The sequence below is a fragment of the Delphinus delphis genome, chromosome 5, assembly GCF_949987515.2.
Source record: "Delphinus delphis chromosome 5, mDelDel1.2, whole genome shotgun sequence".
Classification (NCBI taxonomy): Eukaryota; Metazoa; Chordata; class Mammalia; order Artiodactyla; family Delphinidae; genus Delphinus; species Delphinus delphis.
In genome coordinates this window covers 1,857,428-1,877,382 of record NC_082687.1, presented here as the reverse complement: position 1 = coordinate 1,877,382, position 19,955 = coordinate 1,857,428, and the positions used below count along the sequence as shown (strand labels likewise).

Sequence of the window (19,955 nt, the reverse complement as noted above, 5' to 3'; positions counted from 1 at the left end):
AAAATTCCAATTTACCCACATCCTTGGCAATCCTTTCCTTTCAATGCTCGCTGATCTCCTGTAAGTGAAATAGTATCTCTTTTTTTGTATGTGAAATATCTCATTTTGGTTTGCATTTCTCTGATAACTCATGAATTCTAGCATGTTTTCATATGTCTAGTGGCCATTCAAGCTTCTTGTCTGGAATTTGTCCATTTTCTATTGAGTTTGTTTTTTTCCGTGTACTCTGTCCTGTGACAGGTATATGGTTTGCCAAGGTGTTCTCCCAGTGTCTGTATTTTAACTCTGTTTATTACAAAAAATTTAGGCAGATTTATCAAAGTTCTCTTTTATGGTTTGGGTGTTTTCTATCTTGATTAACAACTCCTTCTCCAACGTCAAAGGCTTTAGCTTTTCACTTATATATTTTTTTCTTATTCTTTATGGGTTAATTACTTTACATTACATTTTTAATTCCTCTGACACACCTGGGAGTTCCCAGGTGATTTTCCAGAATGAGGAGGATAAAAAGTTGAAAACAAAAGAAAACTTTGGTAAAAACTCTATTAAGGCTTCCGTTGTTAAGTCCGTAACAACCATGGAGGCATCTTTGCCTACCATGGTTTGTGGTAACGCAAGTGAGTGTCTTGCCCATTGAAACTCTTTTCCCACAGAAACTCCGTCCAAGTTCATCTGCATGAAGCCTTGGCAAAGTAGTTTACTGCTCACTGGGGTTGAATACAGTTTCACTTCCAGGTGTTTTCGGCCTTAGTCTGCCTATCTAACCTCGTGCGTGAGTCCAGAAGGAACACGTCGTTTTTTTAAAAACGGTTGCCGTCTGACACTGGATTCGTTTTACTTTCAGCAGTTGACAGAAACTGTGAGTCCTTCCGTGCTCCCCGCTGCAGCTTTGCCACTGGACCTGCTTAACAATGCTGTCACTGCGTTTAGCACCTTGGAAGACCTTATTCGGTATCTTGAACCAGATAGATGGCAGCTGGACTTAGAAGATCTCTACAGGCCCACATGGCAACTGCTGGGCAAGGCTTTTGTGTTTGGAAGAAAATCCAGAGGTAAGCGCTCTCTTCAGGTTAGCACCTCATTTAAGTTTCTTAGCAGCTAATGTTTCAGATTCTTCTGCCGTACCTTCTAATGAGGAGAGTTTAAAATTCTTCCCCGATGAAGTTTAAATTATCAACCTTCTTAACATTTGAGCATATTTACGTATTAAATAAGAATACATATAAAAGGAGGGTTTGGAAGATTAAAAGAGATGCTTTTGCTGAAAATTCCTGTTATTTCTTTAATTCACAAATATCATTTTGATGAAGTCCTGTGCTACATTTCTCAAGAAACATTGCTTATTCAAACTTAATATTTGGGGTATATTGATTCAGAGATTCAAGAGAGATTATCAGAGCTGCTAAACCAGGTTTAGGGCTAGAAAAGGGGAAAGCTCTATTAAAATCTGTATTTACCATGACCCCATGAGTCAGGATTATATCAATTTCCTAAGCCTAGAAACTTTTCTAAATAATATGAAAAATAACAATGGCTCCCCAGAAAACAGAACTGTAGTTTCCAAGACAGAAGTCACTGTAAGAAAATAATGCTCTAAAGGAACTCACACCATGATAATTTTTTCTATGTAAATACGCTTCTGAAATGATCACTTTCGATTCTATGAGCACATCTCCCTTCAAGAGTGAAAGTGTTGATAATTAAACTTAATTTCACATGGTCAAGAGGTTGGAGATAATGTTAGCCGAATCTGTTCTCAGGTCAGGTAACTTGCCTCGTCACCCTAAACTTGGAAAGCATCCCTCTCAAACACAAATGAAAATGTAACTGGGTAGTTATAAAGCCCTCAGACAATCTGTTTCAGTCTGTCAGAAACTTTGAAATCTACCCAGGGTCCCGTTAGAGAACCGAGGACAGTCTGCAGAAAGTCTGTAGAAAGCACAGTGTTTAGTTAATTTGAGCGACTCACAGGGGCAGATTGCATCAGACTGGTCAGAAAGAAACCCGATTCCTGCCCTCTCCTGCTAAGAGTTGCAGCCCTTCTGATCAGGACTTAACATCTCAGCAGATCATGTTCGGACTTGCCCAGCACGGTGTTCTGCTGGACCAGCAGCCCTGGTTTCCTCTCAGCGATATTGGAAATCGCTGTTCACGTCCAGAGGCAGCTGAATCTCGTCCAGATGCTGAAAACGGTTACATATTTATAAGACATGATCGTGATAAATAACTCACCAACAACAACACTTCCCTTCCCTCCCACTTAGGAACGGGAAGATGAAGATTTGCAAGGCTGGCTGAAACGCCCCTGAATAGAGCCTTTGTTAGCAAATTCGAGGTAGATTATCCCGTGGATCCGTAAGAAGCAGAGGGAGTCAACCGGACTGAGCTCAGATCTAGTTTTTTGACGGCCGATGTTGGGATAGGAGCCTGAAAATCTCCCCTCTAACCCTGCCTGTATGCCTGCACCTCTCACGTGGTGCTCAGTGAAGATTTGGCCGGAGGCTAGGGTGTGTTTAAAAGGCCCAGCGCTGAACCAGATCTCTCAAATATTCATTTAACACTTTCCAAATTGAAGCCCTTTGCAGTTTGCCAAAACTATTAACTTTTTAAGTGTACAGTAAGTGTGAGCAAAGCAGTGTATATTTTTGGAACTCTACATAAACTAAAATGCAGGTGTGGGATAACAGCTCTATAGACAAAACCAGCTCCCCCCCACAGGAGTCTTTCTACAAAGGAAGGAGGAGTAAAACATTTAAAAGCTTCTAATTAGAGATTGAGATAGATTTTCCACAGAATAAACATATCACAGCGTTACCACATTCATCTTAGAAAGACCACCCTCAGATTGCATTACGTTAATAGAATATCCTTGGGCTGAGTGTCTGAAAAAAATGAACACTGACAAAGTAAACTGTGATCGTAATTTTTTTCAATCAGTATTATTCTGTTTAGGAAAACTTGCAATATTTATGAATCTGAACAAGAAAACAGGCATTAGAAAAACAGTTTTTATTGACGACAGGCTTCAAATCTTCATTCTTTAGAAAGACAAGCTAATGCATGTATTGTCTTAGGAGGTTGTTACGAAAAGGAAATAAAGCATCTGAATGCTAAGTTTACTTTACAGATATTTGGCAGAGGGAAACTTCCACATTATTACAGTTAAGCTATTAAAATGTATGTGTTGGTGTTCTACCCAATGTTTGGAGAATTTGTGACACCAGTCATAGTCACGTGACTTATTCTAATGATGCTTAGATGTGTTTGAAGCCCTAGAAGTAGGAAGCATAAATTTCAAATAACATATGCCAAATGTAAAGTCCTTACTTGTATTTTTAGCCCAGAGGGGACTGTGTTAATGTCTTTCCTTTTCTTTATTTTCCCTTTCTTCCTCTGGTTCAGCGTGTTCATTCATACCTTACTACTACAGAAAAGAAAAACCCATATTTTTTAAGTCAGGTTTAACTAGTACTTAAAAAGGGCTTTTGACTTTTGTGTCAAACATGATAGATGAGTGGAAGCTAAGTTGAAAGTCTGTTTAAATTTTCACATTGTAGCAGGTATCATAACTTGGTTCACTTGGGAAATCCATCTAACCTTTTATTGTGGTTAAGTAAACATTTTAAAGCTAACATATACAGACTCATTTTCTAGTTTCATGAAATAGTATGTTTAAAACTCTTTAAGTTAGATGAATATCCTTTGAAAGCTAAGAGTTCATTCACATTCTAAAGAAGGATAAATCTTAAAGAAGCATTAAAAACTCTGGCAACTGGCTTTTGTGTGTGTGCCTGTTTTAGGCGTTCTCGCTCCTTGCCTAGATGTTAACTTCTAGTGAAAAGATTCAAAGAAGCTCATATACAACTTGGACAGTGAAAGAGCAGTACATGTATAGACGTAGGTTAGGCTCCGGCAAAATGAAATGAGGTAAAATACGTGACATCATTTAACCTAATTATCTCATTAATTTTATTGGAGATAAGCTTCTCTTTAATGGCCCTGGAGAGAATGAACTCTTTTCCTCTTAAATATTTAAAAGCTTTACTGTCACAGGGTCATTTTTCAGATGAAAGGGAAATCTTTAGATAAATAAAACAGTGATTTTCTCCTGAGTTGGAAAAAATAATTTCTAGCTGAATAAGATGTTGAAATGAACTTATTGAATTAGCATTTCCTCCATGTTCCCCTTACTTGACCGAGGTTTTAGTCAACGATATGGTTTACGTGTGCTTATAATTGACAATTGCATTTGCATAAGCTGTAATATATTTTTTGAAAATACTTACATTGGCTTCCTTTGACATTTTAGAAAAACTTGACCACATACTCAAGAATAACTTAGCTAAGAAAACAAGCATTTGATTCTTAATTACCTTGTCACTTTAAAAGTATTTAAAAATGTTGGCATTTAATTTTTAAGGCTGGGTTATGTAGTGATTATTATTACCTGAAGCTATCTTTAACCAGAAAATATTATTTATAATGTTGCCAATATTACTGAAAGGTATTTAACCAGATTTAGTATAGTTTAGATAGTATTCCTAAATTTTAATAAAAACTTTGTTTTTGAAGGAAAAAAGCTCTGATGAATTATATGTTATTCAAAACTTCAATTTTATTGGAATTGCTTTGATTTGAATATTTCTAGGGGAAAAAAGGCAAAGCTGTAAAGCAGAAATTAAAATCATATTAGAATTGCTTATCCTAATAATTATCAGCTACTTCATATGTTATGTATAAGCTCATGTTAAACATGACGTGTTATTTTGATCTGATTTAACTGAGGCGGTATCATTCTATAGTTGATAACAATGGTTCTTTAGAACGTACTGCAACAGTCTAATGAAAGGACGTTTGGTTTGGTCTTCACATGGAGGCACTCTCTTAAAGAATAAACCACGGCATAGTTAACCAAGTTACTAAAAGAATAGAGACAGTGGTTATAAGTTAGTCATTTCTTCTGCCCTTCAGGAGAATAGACATCTGAAAAGGAGTCTAGTTAAGCTCAATTTCCAAGTCCAAACATGTCTCAACGCGCCAGAAGCAGTGCTTTCCAGCAACTTCTGCTCCTTTCAGACGTGTCCTTTCCCGCACTCCGGTCTGCTCAGCCGTCTTCAGAAATTCATTTGCTTCATTTCCTTTTCACGCTCTATGATTCTTGTTGCCAGGAAGATTATGGAAGGTTCTGTCAACAAGTGTCTGTACGTTGTGTTTCATTCATCGCGGGAGCTTGTCATCCTTCTAAACATCGCATCTGTGTTTTCATCAAAGCCTTCCTTTTACATTCTATTCTTCCCTCCCACGCCCCCCTTGTTTACTTTTTTCCAAAGGTTAAAAGGTGTCGTCCCCTTTTTCTCTAGAAAGTTTCCTGTTTATAGCTGGTAACTCTTCTGTAGTCTCCATCCTCAGCACTGCACAATGCCGTCCCTTCATCCATCCCTGGGTCACAAGGAAGCTCTGTTTGCCATAAGACGGAAAGCCCAGGCTGCGAGCTGCATCCCCCTAAGACCTAGTTAGATAATCGGGGTTCTTACTGGGGCGATTGTTCAGGAGATGTCTAGATTTCTGTATGAGAGCGAGAGCGCGAGGGCGCTTGGCGAAATCGCAAGGCTCAGAGCATGACCGCCTCTTCCTCTGCTCCCCTGTGTGCCGTGCAGTGCTGGGCCTGAACCTGCTCAAGGAAGAGGTGCGGCTCTATAGCTGCACGCCTCGCAACTTCTCCGTGTCCATCCGGGAGGAGCTCAAGAGGACCGACACCGTCTTCTGGCCGGGCTGTCTCCTGGTGAAGCGCTGCGGCGGGAACTGCGCGTGCTGCCTGCACACCTGCAGCGAGTGTCAGTGTGTCCCCAGCAAAGTCACCAAGAAGTATCACGAGGTACGGGCGGCCTTTCCCTTCCCGAAAGATGACAGACCAGCCTCTCTGAAGTGGATTTTGGTTTAGAAGGGAGATGTCGTCTTCACGAAAACCAGACCAGACAAAACCAAGGTTTACCAAAGATCTCAAGTTTTCATTTATTATTATTATTATTTTAAATTTATTATTATTATTTTTTGGCTGCATTGGGTCCTCGTTGCTGCGCGCGGGCTTTCTCTAGTTGCGGTGAGCGGGGGCTACCCTTCGTTGCGGTGCGCGGGCTTCTCATCGTGGTGGCTTCTCTTGTTGTGGAGCACGGGCTCTAGGCACGTGGGCTTCAGTAGTTGTAGCGCACGGGCTCAGTAGTTGTGGCTCGTGGGCTCTAGAGCGCAGGCTCAGTAGTTGTGGCTCATGGACTCTAGAGCGCAGGCTCAGTAGTTGTGGCTCGTGCGCTCCAGAGCGCAGGCTCAGTAGTTGTGGCTCACGGGCTCTGGAGTGCAGCCTCAGTAGTTGTGGCACACGGGCTTCGTTGCTCCGTGGCATGTGGGATCTTCAGGACCAGGGCTCAAACCCGTCCCCTGCATTGGCAGGCAGATTCTTAACCACTGCGCCACCAGGGAAATCCCTGTTTTTTAATTAGGACCTTGAACTCAGGAAACCAGACATCAAGGATTTAGAAAGCTTGTCCTCTGATAGCACATCATGGGTACTCAGTGGAGGTTTTCTGTCTCATACAAAAAAGAAACTGTTTTTCCAGGGAGGAAAATGGGTGAAACTTTTCACCTCTTCAAAATATGAAGGGAAAATATTTCAAAGACAAACTTGGAGGTAAATTATGGTCTATTTTGGAGAAAATAAAGATCTTTAATATTTATCTTTCCATTTGGGGCCATTTGGGCACATAAATTCCAAGGGACATATTCATAATTATACTTCCTGTTATTTCATCATTTATATCTTCCTCTTATTCATGGTGCCCCAAATAGTATGTTAAGCTTTTTATAGATCCTTCATCCTTCCCTTTATTCCATGTAATTAAGGAAAATACAATATGAAATGTTAGTAATTATTGTTTTTCAGAGCCTTGGGGACCTTAGAGTTTATACGTTTCAAGTTTTCATTATCCCCGGTGATACCCAACCCCCTCCTGTCCTCCCCAGAAGCACGTGGCTTTCGTGCATCCGGAAGCGACCCCTTCCTGATGGCTCACCTTCAGTTTTTACAAAATGTCTTTTACAAACTTTAATTTTCACAAAACCAAACCAAAATCTACCTCCTGACTTCATTTGGATATGGCTTCATTCATTTTCACTTTTTTCTGCTAAATAAAAGAATAACACAAACTAAATACCCACTTAATAAAGGAAATGATTTTACCTGTGAGTGAAGACGTCGGTGGAACCCTAATCTGTTGGGTAATCTGAACAGGTAGCCGCGCTCATGTGACGTGGTTGCCCAGCTCTTCCGCAATATTGTGTTGGCAGGTGATTAAGTGGGAGAAAAGCAGTGGATTCCAGACAAGGTGCCTGTTTCCCTCCTAGATCTACCATTAACTTGTAACCATCCGCAGGACACTTAACCTTTGTCAAACATGTGCGAACTCTGATAATGTCTCAGGTTTTTCCTAAAGGGGTTATTCTCTGACAATTGTTAGATGGCAAGTTTTAGAAGATGACATCCAAGCCTGGCAGTCTGGGATAAAAGTAGGACTGTTGACTGCCGTCCTCATAGTCCACTTTCGTTTCTGCAGCACACACGTCTAAGGATCCTTGTGCTGGGAACGGGTGCACTCCTGTTCAGGAGGAGGTCCTCAGGAGCTTGCAGGAGCCCCAGCTCCGCTCTGCCCAGACGACGGCTTGTTGCGACTCTAAGAACTGGAAGTCTAGTCAAGGAAAAACCCTTATGGGGTAGTTTTGTTACCGAACCGGACTTGGGTCTGCTTGCTGGGGCAGTAAAGCTGCTGAACCAGGTCGTGGGGAGGAAAGTGCAGCATTCATTGCAGGTGCCAAGCAAGGAGACCAGGCAGCCAGTGCTCAAAAGACCCAAACTCCTCAAAGGCTTTCAGGGACAGGTTTTTAAAGACAGGGGGAGGCGTGTGATCAGCTGGTGGACACTCTTCCGATTGGTTGGTGGTGAGGTCATCGGGAGTCCACATCACCAACCTTCTGGTTCCAACCGGTCTGGGATCTCCATGCTTGTGGGCAGCACGCAGTTAACTTCTTCCATCTGGTGGCGGTTTCAGTATCTGCAAAACAGCTCAAGGGACCTGACTCAGAATATCATCTGTAGCCCGTGAGGAGGAACTGAAGGTCCTTGACTTTGCTTAATGGCTAAACTGTTATTATTTTGTCTTGCCGTACTGTTTTCCTTTCTTTATGCGTTTTCTCATTTCTCTGATGAAATGACTAGAGTTTTTGCACAGACAAAAGACAGGCAGAGGACATGCGGCCGGGCGGGCGAGGAGGTCTGCACTGGGAAGGCCTCCCAGGGTCCTGCTCAGTGACAGCCCTGAAGCACATGGAAGTTAAAAGGCCTTAAAGGGTCGGCAGATCTTAGAGTTGGTTGGCATAATGTGAAAGAATAGGGTGAGAGTAGGAATTAAGCTGGGGTGATCTCTCCCCACCTAAAATCATTTCATTTTGAACTTTCTAAAGCAGGGACTTACTAAGCAAAGTGTATCTGGGGACCTGATTTAGCCAACAAGTCTTGGGTTTATGACTCACCTTGCTACGACCTGTAAAACCCAGAGCATTTCTAAACAAGTTTATCAGATGCTGAATTGGTATCATGCTTCTGGGGCAGTGAATCAGTCCTCAGATCAAGTGTATCCTTCCCCATCCTATACTTGTAAATTTCTTTTCCAATACCATTAGTTTTAGGTTTCTCCAGAAAGTTGCCCCAGAACGTGCAGTATCTGTTTTAAAGTCTGAGATAAAGTTCTTGTGTAGGGAAAGGCCATGGTCAGTGCTTGGACACGCACTGACCTTCCAGAATGGTATTGATTTAGCCTCTCCGGTCTTCAGGTGGCGTTGATTATGTGTATTATCTGCATGTCCACAACTTCGGACGCTTATCTAATTGTACGACCATGTAGTGCAAGTTTCCCACAAATATCTCTCATGTGTGTGTGCAGAAATATACCTGGTTACCTATTCCACATTTCTCATAGATATCTCCAATCCAATCATCTCAGTTCTCTTCTATGGGAATTACAAATTTTTCTGTGACAGTTATTTTGTTAACCATCAAATTACCCTGTGAAAAAAGGATTACTTGTTTGGTGTAATTCATGATTTCTGAGGCCTAGATTTTTCTCAGTCTTATATTTCGCAAGTTCTGAGTCTAGTACTACTCCTAAATAAGTGAAATTTTTTGAAAACATAATTCAAAATAGTTCTTAAGTCATCGAAGACCATTAATCTGGGTCTAGAGATTTAACTCATTCAAAGTTAAGCCCATCTTGGGCTTTAATTCTTTTTGACGATCATTGCTCCAATTTTCAGTTTAAAGATTATCCCACTTCATGGACAAGGCAAAAGCAAAGATAGAGCTTAGGAGTTTTAATTTTTCTCTCTTCCATCCAGTTCTATGATACCAGCTTCCCTGCATATTAAGCTGACGTGTGTCCATTTGTATCACTACAAATATAACTGAGTTATTCCCTCTTTTGCTTTCCTTTAGCATTTTCCTTGAGTTTTGTTCAACCATTGTATCAAAAATAAGTTTACAGACTTAAAATTCTCATAAAATATAATGATATTACTGTAGTAGTGTTTTGGTATAATATTATAGCATAATAGTATCATTAAGACTGATTCTTTGTGTCAGTCACCAGATACTCTTTATTGGAAGCCATTCTAGCCAAAAACAAAAAATGTTTTTTCCTAATTTCCCCGTCTCCCAAATAGGAATTCTCAAAAAAGCAAGACAGGAGCCTTATATACGTATAAACTTAGATGTTACCTCTTCCTTGAAACACTTTTGAGTTTCTTGCCAATCCCGGCATAACTCATTCCTCCTCTGTGCATGTGTAGGACTTTAAAGATATCTCTATAAGCTAACTTTTATTATTTCATAATTATTATTTATTTGTATTTGTTTCTCCCAAATTGAGAACTCAGAGTAAAGATCCCATCACAGTGTAACACTCGAGAGCGGGGACTCCAAGGCTGGGCACCCAGGGTTTGAATCTGACATTTGTTAGCTGTGTGACTTGGAGCAAATTACTTCGTCCCCTGGGCCTCGCTTTCTCCATCTGTGAAGTGAGCCGTCACCCCTCGTGCCTTATTATGAATAAGACTTAGAACGAGGTGTGGCACATTTCAAGCCCTCAGTATACGCTAGCGATTGTCTCACTCACCTTCACTTCCTCCGTGTTCCTAGCCTCATTAAAGTACGGCAAATGATCAGTAAAGATTTAATGAATTTGCCCAGAGGTAGGAGGGTATTCTCTTTCTGGCAAAAAGATCTATAGGAGACTCTGACAGAAGAAACATATTTGCTCCTTTTTTCCATTCTTAATCAGCATGATGAGTTTCACCTTGTTTATATCCTCGTATATTTAGTTTCACTCCTTTCCTTAACACAGTAGTGTTTTCTTGCTTAGATCTGTTTGTCTGGGGGAAATAAATACACCACTCAATTGCCTTATTCTAGTAGTGAGCCCCGTCACTCAGGTTCTATGCCGCCCAGAATTTTGGGCATCATTCCCTGATGGGTCTTTCTGTGCCCGATCTGTTCTGTCCGCGGTCTCTGGTTTTAGCTTTTCCCTGGATTATCTTTTCATGGCCTCGTAATTTTAGTTTGAACCTCTTCCTCAACATTTGTGTGAGATGTGCTTCTACCTTGTTTCTTTTCTGTGTCATCAGCTATGTCCTAAAAACCAAATTCTCTAACATTATCTGGGACCTGCTGGTCATCTTCCAGGTCTCTCTTTGTCTCCCAAAGTCCAAACTTTCAAAGGGAATTGAGAGAGAAAACACTGATTATCACCCACCCCTCCACACCACGTGCAAGACCTTAACGTCACTGGAACGTTATGAGATTCTTCTGCTATTTGTAAATACCCACAGGTATCAGTGGATGAAGACTGGGCATGTGGGGGGGACGTTTATTTGGTGAACGCGTGTTGCGTAAGCACCACAGAGGAAGGAAAGACTCTAGGATTGCAGCCTGGTGTCATCAATTGTCGGGACTGTGTATGGCGGCCTCTCTAACCATTACCCTTCATAGTTATTTTTCCCCTGCCAACTGGGAAAATGTATACAAGTGGACACAGGATTTAAAGACATTGCCTATGCCAGTATCGCAGTGTATCTCCACCCAACCTCATTCCAGAAGCCCTTTGTAGCGCGAGTGTGCTACTAAGGTATAGTGCCAGCATCTTAAGAGAAGTTGGTTTTGACACCGCCTTATGTTGGTCAAAAACAAGAAATCAGTACCAACCCATGATCTATATTCAAGACTCATTGGGTTCAGTTTCACATTAACATAATAGTCTTAGTCATTTTTATTCTGGAATTGTAAATGTAATAGAGAATCTTTAAACGTTTACTGTTTCTCATCGTTATCGTAAGATTTTGCAGTTTATCTCTCTAGGAAGAAAGTTACTAAATAAATAGAGTGTATGACTAGTAATATTCTGAGTCTTGATGAAATTAGTATCCATCACTGCAACTTAATCATTTCTGTTTGGCAGAAGTACAGACACTGGCTGTGTCACTCATTCTCCCTAAGCTTCTGTTCACTCACATGTAAAATAGGGGTAATAACTGAAAATTACTTCATAGAATTCTTGTGAGTTAAAGTATGTAAAAACATTATTAGAGCGCCTGGCAACCCATAAGCGTTCAAAAAATGTTAGCTGATTAACCTTCGATATGACCACATACTCCAAATGAGGGACCATTCTCTGTTTTTCTTTTTTAAATCTTCAAGTAAGACAGTCATAAAACCTGACCTTTGCCTTTTTGGATTAATGAATATTTCCAGCAACGCTATCTTTTAGAAGTTGCTCTATGAGGTTGTCCGTGTCAGACCCAGAGAGCAGAGAGACTGGACAACTTCATATTATGCTTTGCTCGAGGCCTTGTTCATAAGCCAAAGCCACATAATTTCTAAAACTTTACCGTTTCTGTCATAAGACCTAAAATGTAATCATACACATTGAGTAGTTAGTTCTTATCAGATACGTCAGATAGTCTCTTATAGAGTACATAGCCGTGTCCTTCCGTCACAGTGTGAAAAGGGTGTGTTTAGCATCAGTGTCCGTTGTGCTATATTTCTGGTTAAGAATCTCAACCATCCAAACTGCAAATAACTTCATTTAATAGAGACATTCTTGTTATTATTGCCAAACCATCTACAGTGCACTAGGACCCAGCTGCAGAAAGTGAGCTGTGACCGAGGCTGATGTCTACGAAGTACATGTAATCCGTGTCATCAAGTTGATGGAGGACTTGACCTTTAGCCAAGGGCATTAATGAGTGGCATAATTGACTCAGACTCATCTGCAGACCATGTTTCTTTTCGCAGCATCGCAGTACTTGCCTGCCTTGCTTCAAGGATAAATATTTGCTAAGTGTGTGAATAAATGAATGAGTGAAAGAAACCAACAAACAGAAAAATGAATTGCGCATTCGTGGTTCCAAGACACCTAACGAAGGTGAAATTCTTTCTAATACAGTTAGGTGCGTAAAGGAAAGCGGGCATGGCATGGTGGGCCTTTCCATTTAAGGCCAGTTCTTTTTTTTTTTTTAGTTTAGTTTATTAAAGTATAGTTGATTCACAACATTGTGTTAATTTCTGCTGTACAGCAAAGTGATTCAGTTATACACATATGTACGTTCTTTTTCGTATTCTTTTCCGTAATGGTTTATCCCAGGATACTGAATATAGTTCCCTGTGCTCTGCAGTAGGACCTTGGTGTCTATGCGTTCTATATGTAATAGTTGGCCTCTGCTAACCCCAGACTCCCACTCCCTCCCTCCCCCACCCCCTCCCCCTTGGCAACCACAAGTCCGTTCTCTGTGTAAGGATTGTTCTTTATTCTGAGCGCCTCCTTCCAAATCGTTGGTATTAAAAGGTCCTTCCTTTCACACAGTGATGATGATCATTTGTGATTTGTCTGAGGGGTGGGGGAGTATGTTCATCCTGCCTTCAGTAGGTAAAAATTAAAATGTGTAGGTCGCTGTTGGACCCCGAGATTCTGGTCTGAAATTGACCTTGTCCATGAAATCAGAAGTTGCAGACGTGGCCTGATTTTAAAGGTGGTTTCCATCGTTCCCTTTCAGGTCCTTCAGTTGAGACCCAAGACGGGCGTCCGGGGGCTGCATAAGTCGCTCACAGACGTGGCCCTGGAGCACCACGAAGAGTGTGACTGCGTGTGCAGGGGGAACCCCGGGGGATAACGCCTCGCGGTGGCTCAGGGCTGCCACTGTGACAGAGCTCGTGCCTTATCTCCATCCACAATCCCAGCTGGCTGTTGGTTCCAGGGCCCTTTCGTCTTCAGGATTTACAGCGTGTTCTGAGAGAGGAGATACCACGCAGAAGTAGGGGTTGTGCAACGGCCCTTTGGAGGAGAGGCCCCACGACAGGAGAAAAGTCCTTGCCAGGGAGAGGATGAACCTTGTAGATTCCTAGTTAGTGGCAAAGTCCCCACGTGCGCCCTTGGCTGCCTGTGTGTCTCTCGTCTGGATGAGGCCTAGGTTCATGTCAGCACAGGAAACACTGCCCCTAAGCCCCTGGTTCTGTCGCCTTGCTTAACTCTAAAGCCCCTGCTCTGGGCCTACAGTCACAGAAATCTGGGATTGTTTCTCATTCACATGCATAAGCCAGAGTGTTCTGAGTTCTGCCAACGTGGGTGTGAAAAAAGAACTGTGCTTCCACGAATTAAACTTGTGTCACGCTGATAGGAGAGACTGGATTTTCCCTATTTCTTACTCAGATTCCTGCCATTTAGAAGAACAGACCTCCATCCGCGGTTTGGAACAGACAAACCTGAGAAGAAGAGTGGCCTTATCTTCACTTTATAAGTTGGTTTATTTGTGTTATTGTGTACATTTTTATAGTCTCCTTTTGACATTATAACGGTTTGCTTTTCTAATCTTGTTAAATATATCTATTTTTACCAAAGGTATTTAATATTCTTTTTTATGACAACCTAGATCAACTATTTTTAGCTTGGTAAATTTTTCTAAACAGAATGGTTATAGCCAGAGGGACGAAGATGATATAAAATATTGTTGCTCTGACAAAAATACATGTATTTCCTTCTTGTATGGTGCTAGAGCTTAGATCAGTCTGCATTTTGAAATACTGACATGGGAAATGGATAGAGTTTGGTAAGTGGCAAAGACTCTCGGAAAATAAGTAAATATGTCATCTTCCACTCCCCTTATTGGAGATGCCGGCAAGAAGCAGCGTATTCCCGGAGGCATCCAGGAATTACTAACCCCTAACCCTTATTTTGGGAAAAGTGAGCCTAGCTCAGCAGAACAGAAAGCACCTTGAAGAAAGAGACCTGACAGCCTCCCGACAAAGCGTGCTCGGCTGTCCCGTAGGACCACATCCTATTTATTGTGATGTTCTGGTTGGATTGTCTTTAAACTCTGTTCCATACACTTGTATAAATACATGAATATTTTTATGTACAGAAGTATATCCTTTAACCGATTCACTTATTATACTCTTTGGCAATTAAAAAGAAAATCAGCCAGATCCTTTGCTTGTAAAATGCTTAATATTGTGCCTAGGTTAAGTGGTGACTATTTGAATTCAAAATGTGTTGGATCACCAAATAAAAAAAATGCAGCTGTTTCGGGGAGAAACTGAGTGTTGTTTGCAAGATTTGTCCCTTAAATGCCAAGAAAATCAAAGCGACGGACTTCTGTGTCACCATGATTTTTATTATGCAAAAGCTGGTATCCATTCAAAAGACAGGCAGAAAAGTGACCATTTCTGGGGAGACTTTCCTGCCCCTGGACTCCAGTGCTTCTGCGCCGTAGTTTTCTTTTTCCCAGTCATCTTGATAGTAATTGCTGGTAAATTAAATTGCAGATGGCTTGGAGTTGCGTGTGGTTAATGAAATGCTTGATGATAGCTTGTATGGTAGTATGAAACTGACAGTGGGCGGGGATCCTGTAACTTTCCACTCTTGTCTTCATTTCCAGCGGCTGGTACTAGAGGGACTGAGCCCAGGTCCATGTGGCGTGTGGCTTACGTGTGTGTGCAGTTTACACGGCACTCCTCCAGGTGGCAGCCTCAGTTTCAGAGGTAGATCTCTATGCAGGCTGGTATCTTCAACACCTGATCCCTGCCTTTGAAGTTGCCCGGGAGCCATCTAGGTCCCAGGCTCTTCCTCCAACGCAATACCCTTTCCGGCACTTTTCCACCCGGCAGTCCTACCCTGCGCCCAACCATGCGGAAGACAAATAAAAAGTGAAGATACGTGCTGTGTCTTACTGACTTACTTTCATAGTTTTGTTGCAGCCCCCTGGAGGCCGATTAAATACAGCCCAGCTGCTCCCCTGGAAGGTCTACGCTGCCTCTCCCTCTGGGCGGTCGACAACTCTCATTAGCATAGTCAAGAGACTCTGAAATCTAAGAGCAGTGATCGGTGGAACTGCGTTCAATCCAGCATTTCCAACTGTTTGTTTTTAATTTATTTTATTGAAGTATAGTTGATCTACAATGGTGTGTTGGTTTGTACTGTACTGCAGAGTGATTCAGTTATACGTACGTGTATCAGTACATTCTTTTTCGTATTATTTTCCATTATGGTTTATCCCAGGATATTGAACATAGTTCCCTGTGCTCTACAGTAGGACCTTGTTGTTTATCCATCTTATATATAATAGTTTGCATCTGCTGACCCCAAACTCCCGATCCATCCCTCCCCTCCCCGCCTCCCCCTTGGCAACCGCAAGTCTGTTCTCTATGTCTGTGAGTCTTCCTGTTTCGTGTGCTAGCACTCTCTATGGACCAATGGTTCCGGACTCATCTATTTCAATAATTTTTTTTTTTTTTTTTGCGGTACGCGGGCCTCTCACTGTTGTGGCCTCTCCCGTTGCGGAGCACAGGCTCCGGACGCGCAGGCTCAGCGCCATGGCTCACGGGCCCAGCCGCTCCGCGGCATGTGGGATCTTCCCGGACCGGGGCACGAACCCGCGTCCCCTGCATCGGCAGGCGGACTCTCAACCACTGCGCCACCAGGGAAGCCCTATTTCAATAATTTCCTCCTATGTGTATTAAAATGTTCATTATACACTTTTGCACTCGGCTTCAGAAAGCATTTGAACAGCCACCTACACCAAATCCAATTTCTTTAGTAACTCCTAAGGCATTATAGTAATTTTTATTCAGTTTAAATCTATATAAAATTTTAGGAAGAAATTTAGTATTTTGGTAGGAAATATGGCTTTTAACGTTAATAACTTCATTATTTTAAAAGATTATAAATGCAATCCCAGCTAGCTTTTTTTTTTTTTAACGAATAGGAAAGCTGATCCTAAAATGCATATGAAAATGCAAGGGACCCAAAATAGCTAAGAAATCTTGAGAAAGAACTGCAAATTTAGAGGACTCAGACTTCCCAACTTTGAAACATACTACAAAGCTATAGAAATAGTGTGGTAAGGCTACTAAATCTAGACGTGCAGCAAATGGAGAGTCCAGAAGTAAACCCTTACATTTACGGTCAGTTGATTTAGCCAGGTTGCCAAGACAATACAATGGTGAAAGGGTATCCTTTTTTCAACAAATGGTGCTAGGACCACTGGGTATGCACATGCAAAAGAATAAATTTGGACCCTTACCTCACACCATATACAGAAATTAACTCAAAATGAATCAAAGACCTAAATGTAAGAGGTGAAATAGGACACTCTTAAGAAAGACATACAGGAGAAAATTCTGAGGGCCTTAGATTTAGGTGATCGTGTCTCAGATATGATGCCAAAAACACACGTGACAAAAAAATAAACTGGGCATTATTAAATTAAAAACTTTCGTTCTTCAAAGGACATCGTAAAGCATATGAAAAGAAAAACCACATAATGTGAAAAAATGTTTGCAATTTATATATCTGATTAGGGTCTTACATTTAAAATGTATAAAGAACTCTCACAACTCAACAATAAAAAGATAATTAATTCAATAGAAAAATGAGCAAAGGGCTTGAATACACATTTCTCAAAAAATATATGTATATACACAAATGGCCAAGAAGCACATAGAAAGATAGCTAACGTTATTTGTCATTAGGGAAATGCAGATTAAAATCGTGAGATAACCACTTTACACCCCCTGGAAAGGCGAGAATCCAAAAGACAGTAATAAGTGTTGGGGAGGATGTGGAGAAATTGGAGCTTTATACATTGCTGGTCAAATTGTAAAATTGGGGGCTTCCCTGGTGGCGCAGTGGTTGAGAGTCTGCCTGCCGATGCAGGGGACATGGGTTCGTGCCCCGGTCCGGGAAGATCCCGCATGCCGCGGAGCGGCTGGGCTCGTGAGCCATGGCCGCTGAGCCTGCGCATCCGGAGCCTGTGCTCCGCAACGGGAGAGGCCACAACAGTGAGAGGCCCGCGTACTGCAAAAAAAAAAAAAAAATTGTAAAATTATGTGGCCACTTCGGAAAACAGTGACACAATTCTTCAAAACCTTAAACCCAAACCTAATATATGACTCAGTAACTCCACTCCTGGGTATATACTCAGGAAAATTGAAAGTCTTGCACGTGACAGTTCATAACAACATTTTTCATGATAGTCAAAAAATAGAAACCACCCAAATGTCCATCAACTAATAAACGGATAAACCAAATGTTGTGTATCCATGCAATGGAATATTATTAGGCAATAAAAAGCAAAGAAGTACTGATACAGGCTACAGCTTGGATGAACCCTGAAAACATTATGCTAGGGAGAAGAAGCCCTTCACAAAAGGCCGTAGAATGTATGATTCCATCTCTATGCAATGTTCAGGATTGACAGATCTATACAGAAAGAAAGTGGATGGGTGTTTTGCCAGTGGCTAGTGGAAGGGGGTTAAAGGGCGGTTACTACTGGTAAGTACAGGTTTTCTCTTTGGAGTGATGAAAATATTCTGAAATTTGATAGTGGTGATAGTTATTTGAATATACTAAAAACCACTGAGTTACACACTTCAAAAGGGTGAAATTTTTGTGTTCAAATTATATCTCAATGAAGTTATTTTTTTAATTACAAGTGCAGTATTTTTTTAAATTATATGCTGCAGCATTTAAGAAATAAAGCTCCCTTCAAAAAAACAAACAACAACAACAAAAAAACAAGGAATAAAGTAAAAAAAAAAAAAAATCTAAAATTCTATCACCCTAGCCCACACCATTTCTATCTATGCCTGCCAGTGTATAGATAAGTGAATGGGTGGTATAGGGGATTACTGGACTCAGTTGTGTCCCCAGTAGTAGTGGCTGATGTCTATAGCTTTGCCATGGCTATATGTTCCCATTTGAATTTGGTCTTTGCCATGTCTTGCTCTAACCTACAGGAGGAAAGTACCTGTGACAGGTGCCATGTGCTGGCGCAGATGGTTTGCTGTCTTTGCTGCCATCACCAGAAGAGTGTGCTCCAGAGAGCACCCTGGACCAGAACTCCTGCTGCTTTTCTGAACCCAGTCCCTGCCATGGGGTCAAGTCCTGCTGAGCCCAGGCAACCCACATGCACTTGGGTGAGAAACGAACAATTCTTGCTGTAAGCTGCTGGGGTCTTGAGGGTGTTTGTTACACAACATTATTTGGCGAGAGTGACTAATAGGTATTTCATTTAAAAGGAGGTCATATCATACTTGCTATTTTTTAGTGAAACTTTCCTGAATACCTTCACTTGAAACTTACGGACAGAAAATTGAAATGGGACAGAAAAATAGGTACTTTGGAAAATGTTTCATCAACACAAGATACAATCTGCTTAAACGGTCCCACTAAAATTGTGAAAAAATGTTCTTGAAAATGTTGAAAACATAAAACCACTTGCAAAGCACTTGCTTCTAGTTCAGCCAGCATCTATCATTTTGCTGTTAAGAAGAGGAAATAAGCTCTTGGACAATGTGGTCCACCTCTTCAGTAACCATTCTCACTGTAGTTTATTATTTTTTATGTCTTTTTTTGTTTTGTTTTGTTTTTTGCGGTACGCGGGCCTCTCACTGTTGCGGCATCTCCTGTTGCGGAGCACAGGCTCCGGACGTGCAGGCTCAGCGGCCATGGCTCACGGGCCTAGCCGCTCTGCGGCATGTGGGATCTTCCCGGACTGGGGCACGAACCTGTGTCCCCTGCATCAGCAGGCGGACTCTCAACCATTGTGCCACCAGGGAAGCCCTATGTTATGTTTTAATAAACGTTTAACTAATACAAAACATTGAAACATTTAATAATAATGTTTAATGTTTATATTTTTAATAAGCTCTTTTATAACTTAAAGCATCTTGAGAAATTTTCTTCTGTTATTTAGGTTATTTTTCTTTCCAGACTTTCTCTCTGTCTCACTCTCCATCCTTCCTTCCTTCCTTCCTTCCTTCCTCTTTCTTTATAAAACATTAGGTTATTTATATAATCTCCATGCCTTTAATTCTTTTCTGATTAGTTACACATGTATAGTTTACGTCCAGAATACTGTTTACTCTGTGTGGGAAGGGTAAATTCTTGACTCCTTTTTTACTTTTCTACAACTTGTTTGCCAACCAGAACTACAGTTTGAGGATTAGATATTATATTCTATTTAATTTTCTGTTTCTTGTGGAGGAAGGAGGTCAAGAGCATTTGGAGAAATGTGCAGATTTTTTTTTTAAGTAAGTATAGTTGATTTACAGTGTGTTAATTTCTGCCTGTACAGCAAAGTGATTCAGTTCTACACAGATATACATTCTTTTCCATATTCTTTTCCATGATGGTTTATCACAGGATATTGAATATTATTCCCTGTGCTATACAGTAGGACATTGTGTTTATCCATCCTATATATAACAGTTTGCATATGCTAATCCCAAACTCCCAGTCCACCCCTCCCCTACACCCTTCCCCCTTGGTGACCACAAATCTGTTCTCTATATTTGTGAGTTTTGTTTT

At 41.2% G+C, this 19,955-nt stretch overlaps 1 protein-coding gene across 1 annotated transcript in view; it reads left to right on the top strand.

The window, feature by feature from the left end:
* Positions 1 to 14,673, top strand: part of PDGFC (platelet derived growth factor C) — a 218,078-nt gene extending 203,405 nt beyond the window's left edge. Inside the window, exons 4-6 of the mRNA XM_060011578.1 lie at positions 845 to 1,052; positions 5,658 to 5,875; positions 13,147 to 14,673. Of these exons, the coding sequence (XP_059867561.1) occupies positions 845 to 1,052; positions 5,658 to 5,875; positions 13,147 to 13,263 (543 nt within the window). The 3' untranslated portion in view covers positions 13,264 to 14,673. The remainder of the gene's footprint in view (positions 1 to 844; positions 1,053 to 5,657; positions 5,876 to 13,146) is intronic.
* The last annotated feature ends 5,282 nt before the right edge of the window (positions 14,674 to 19,955 follow it).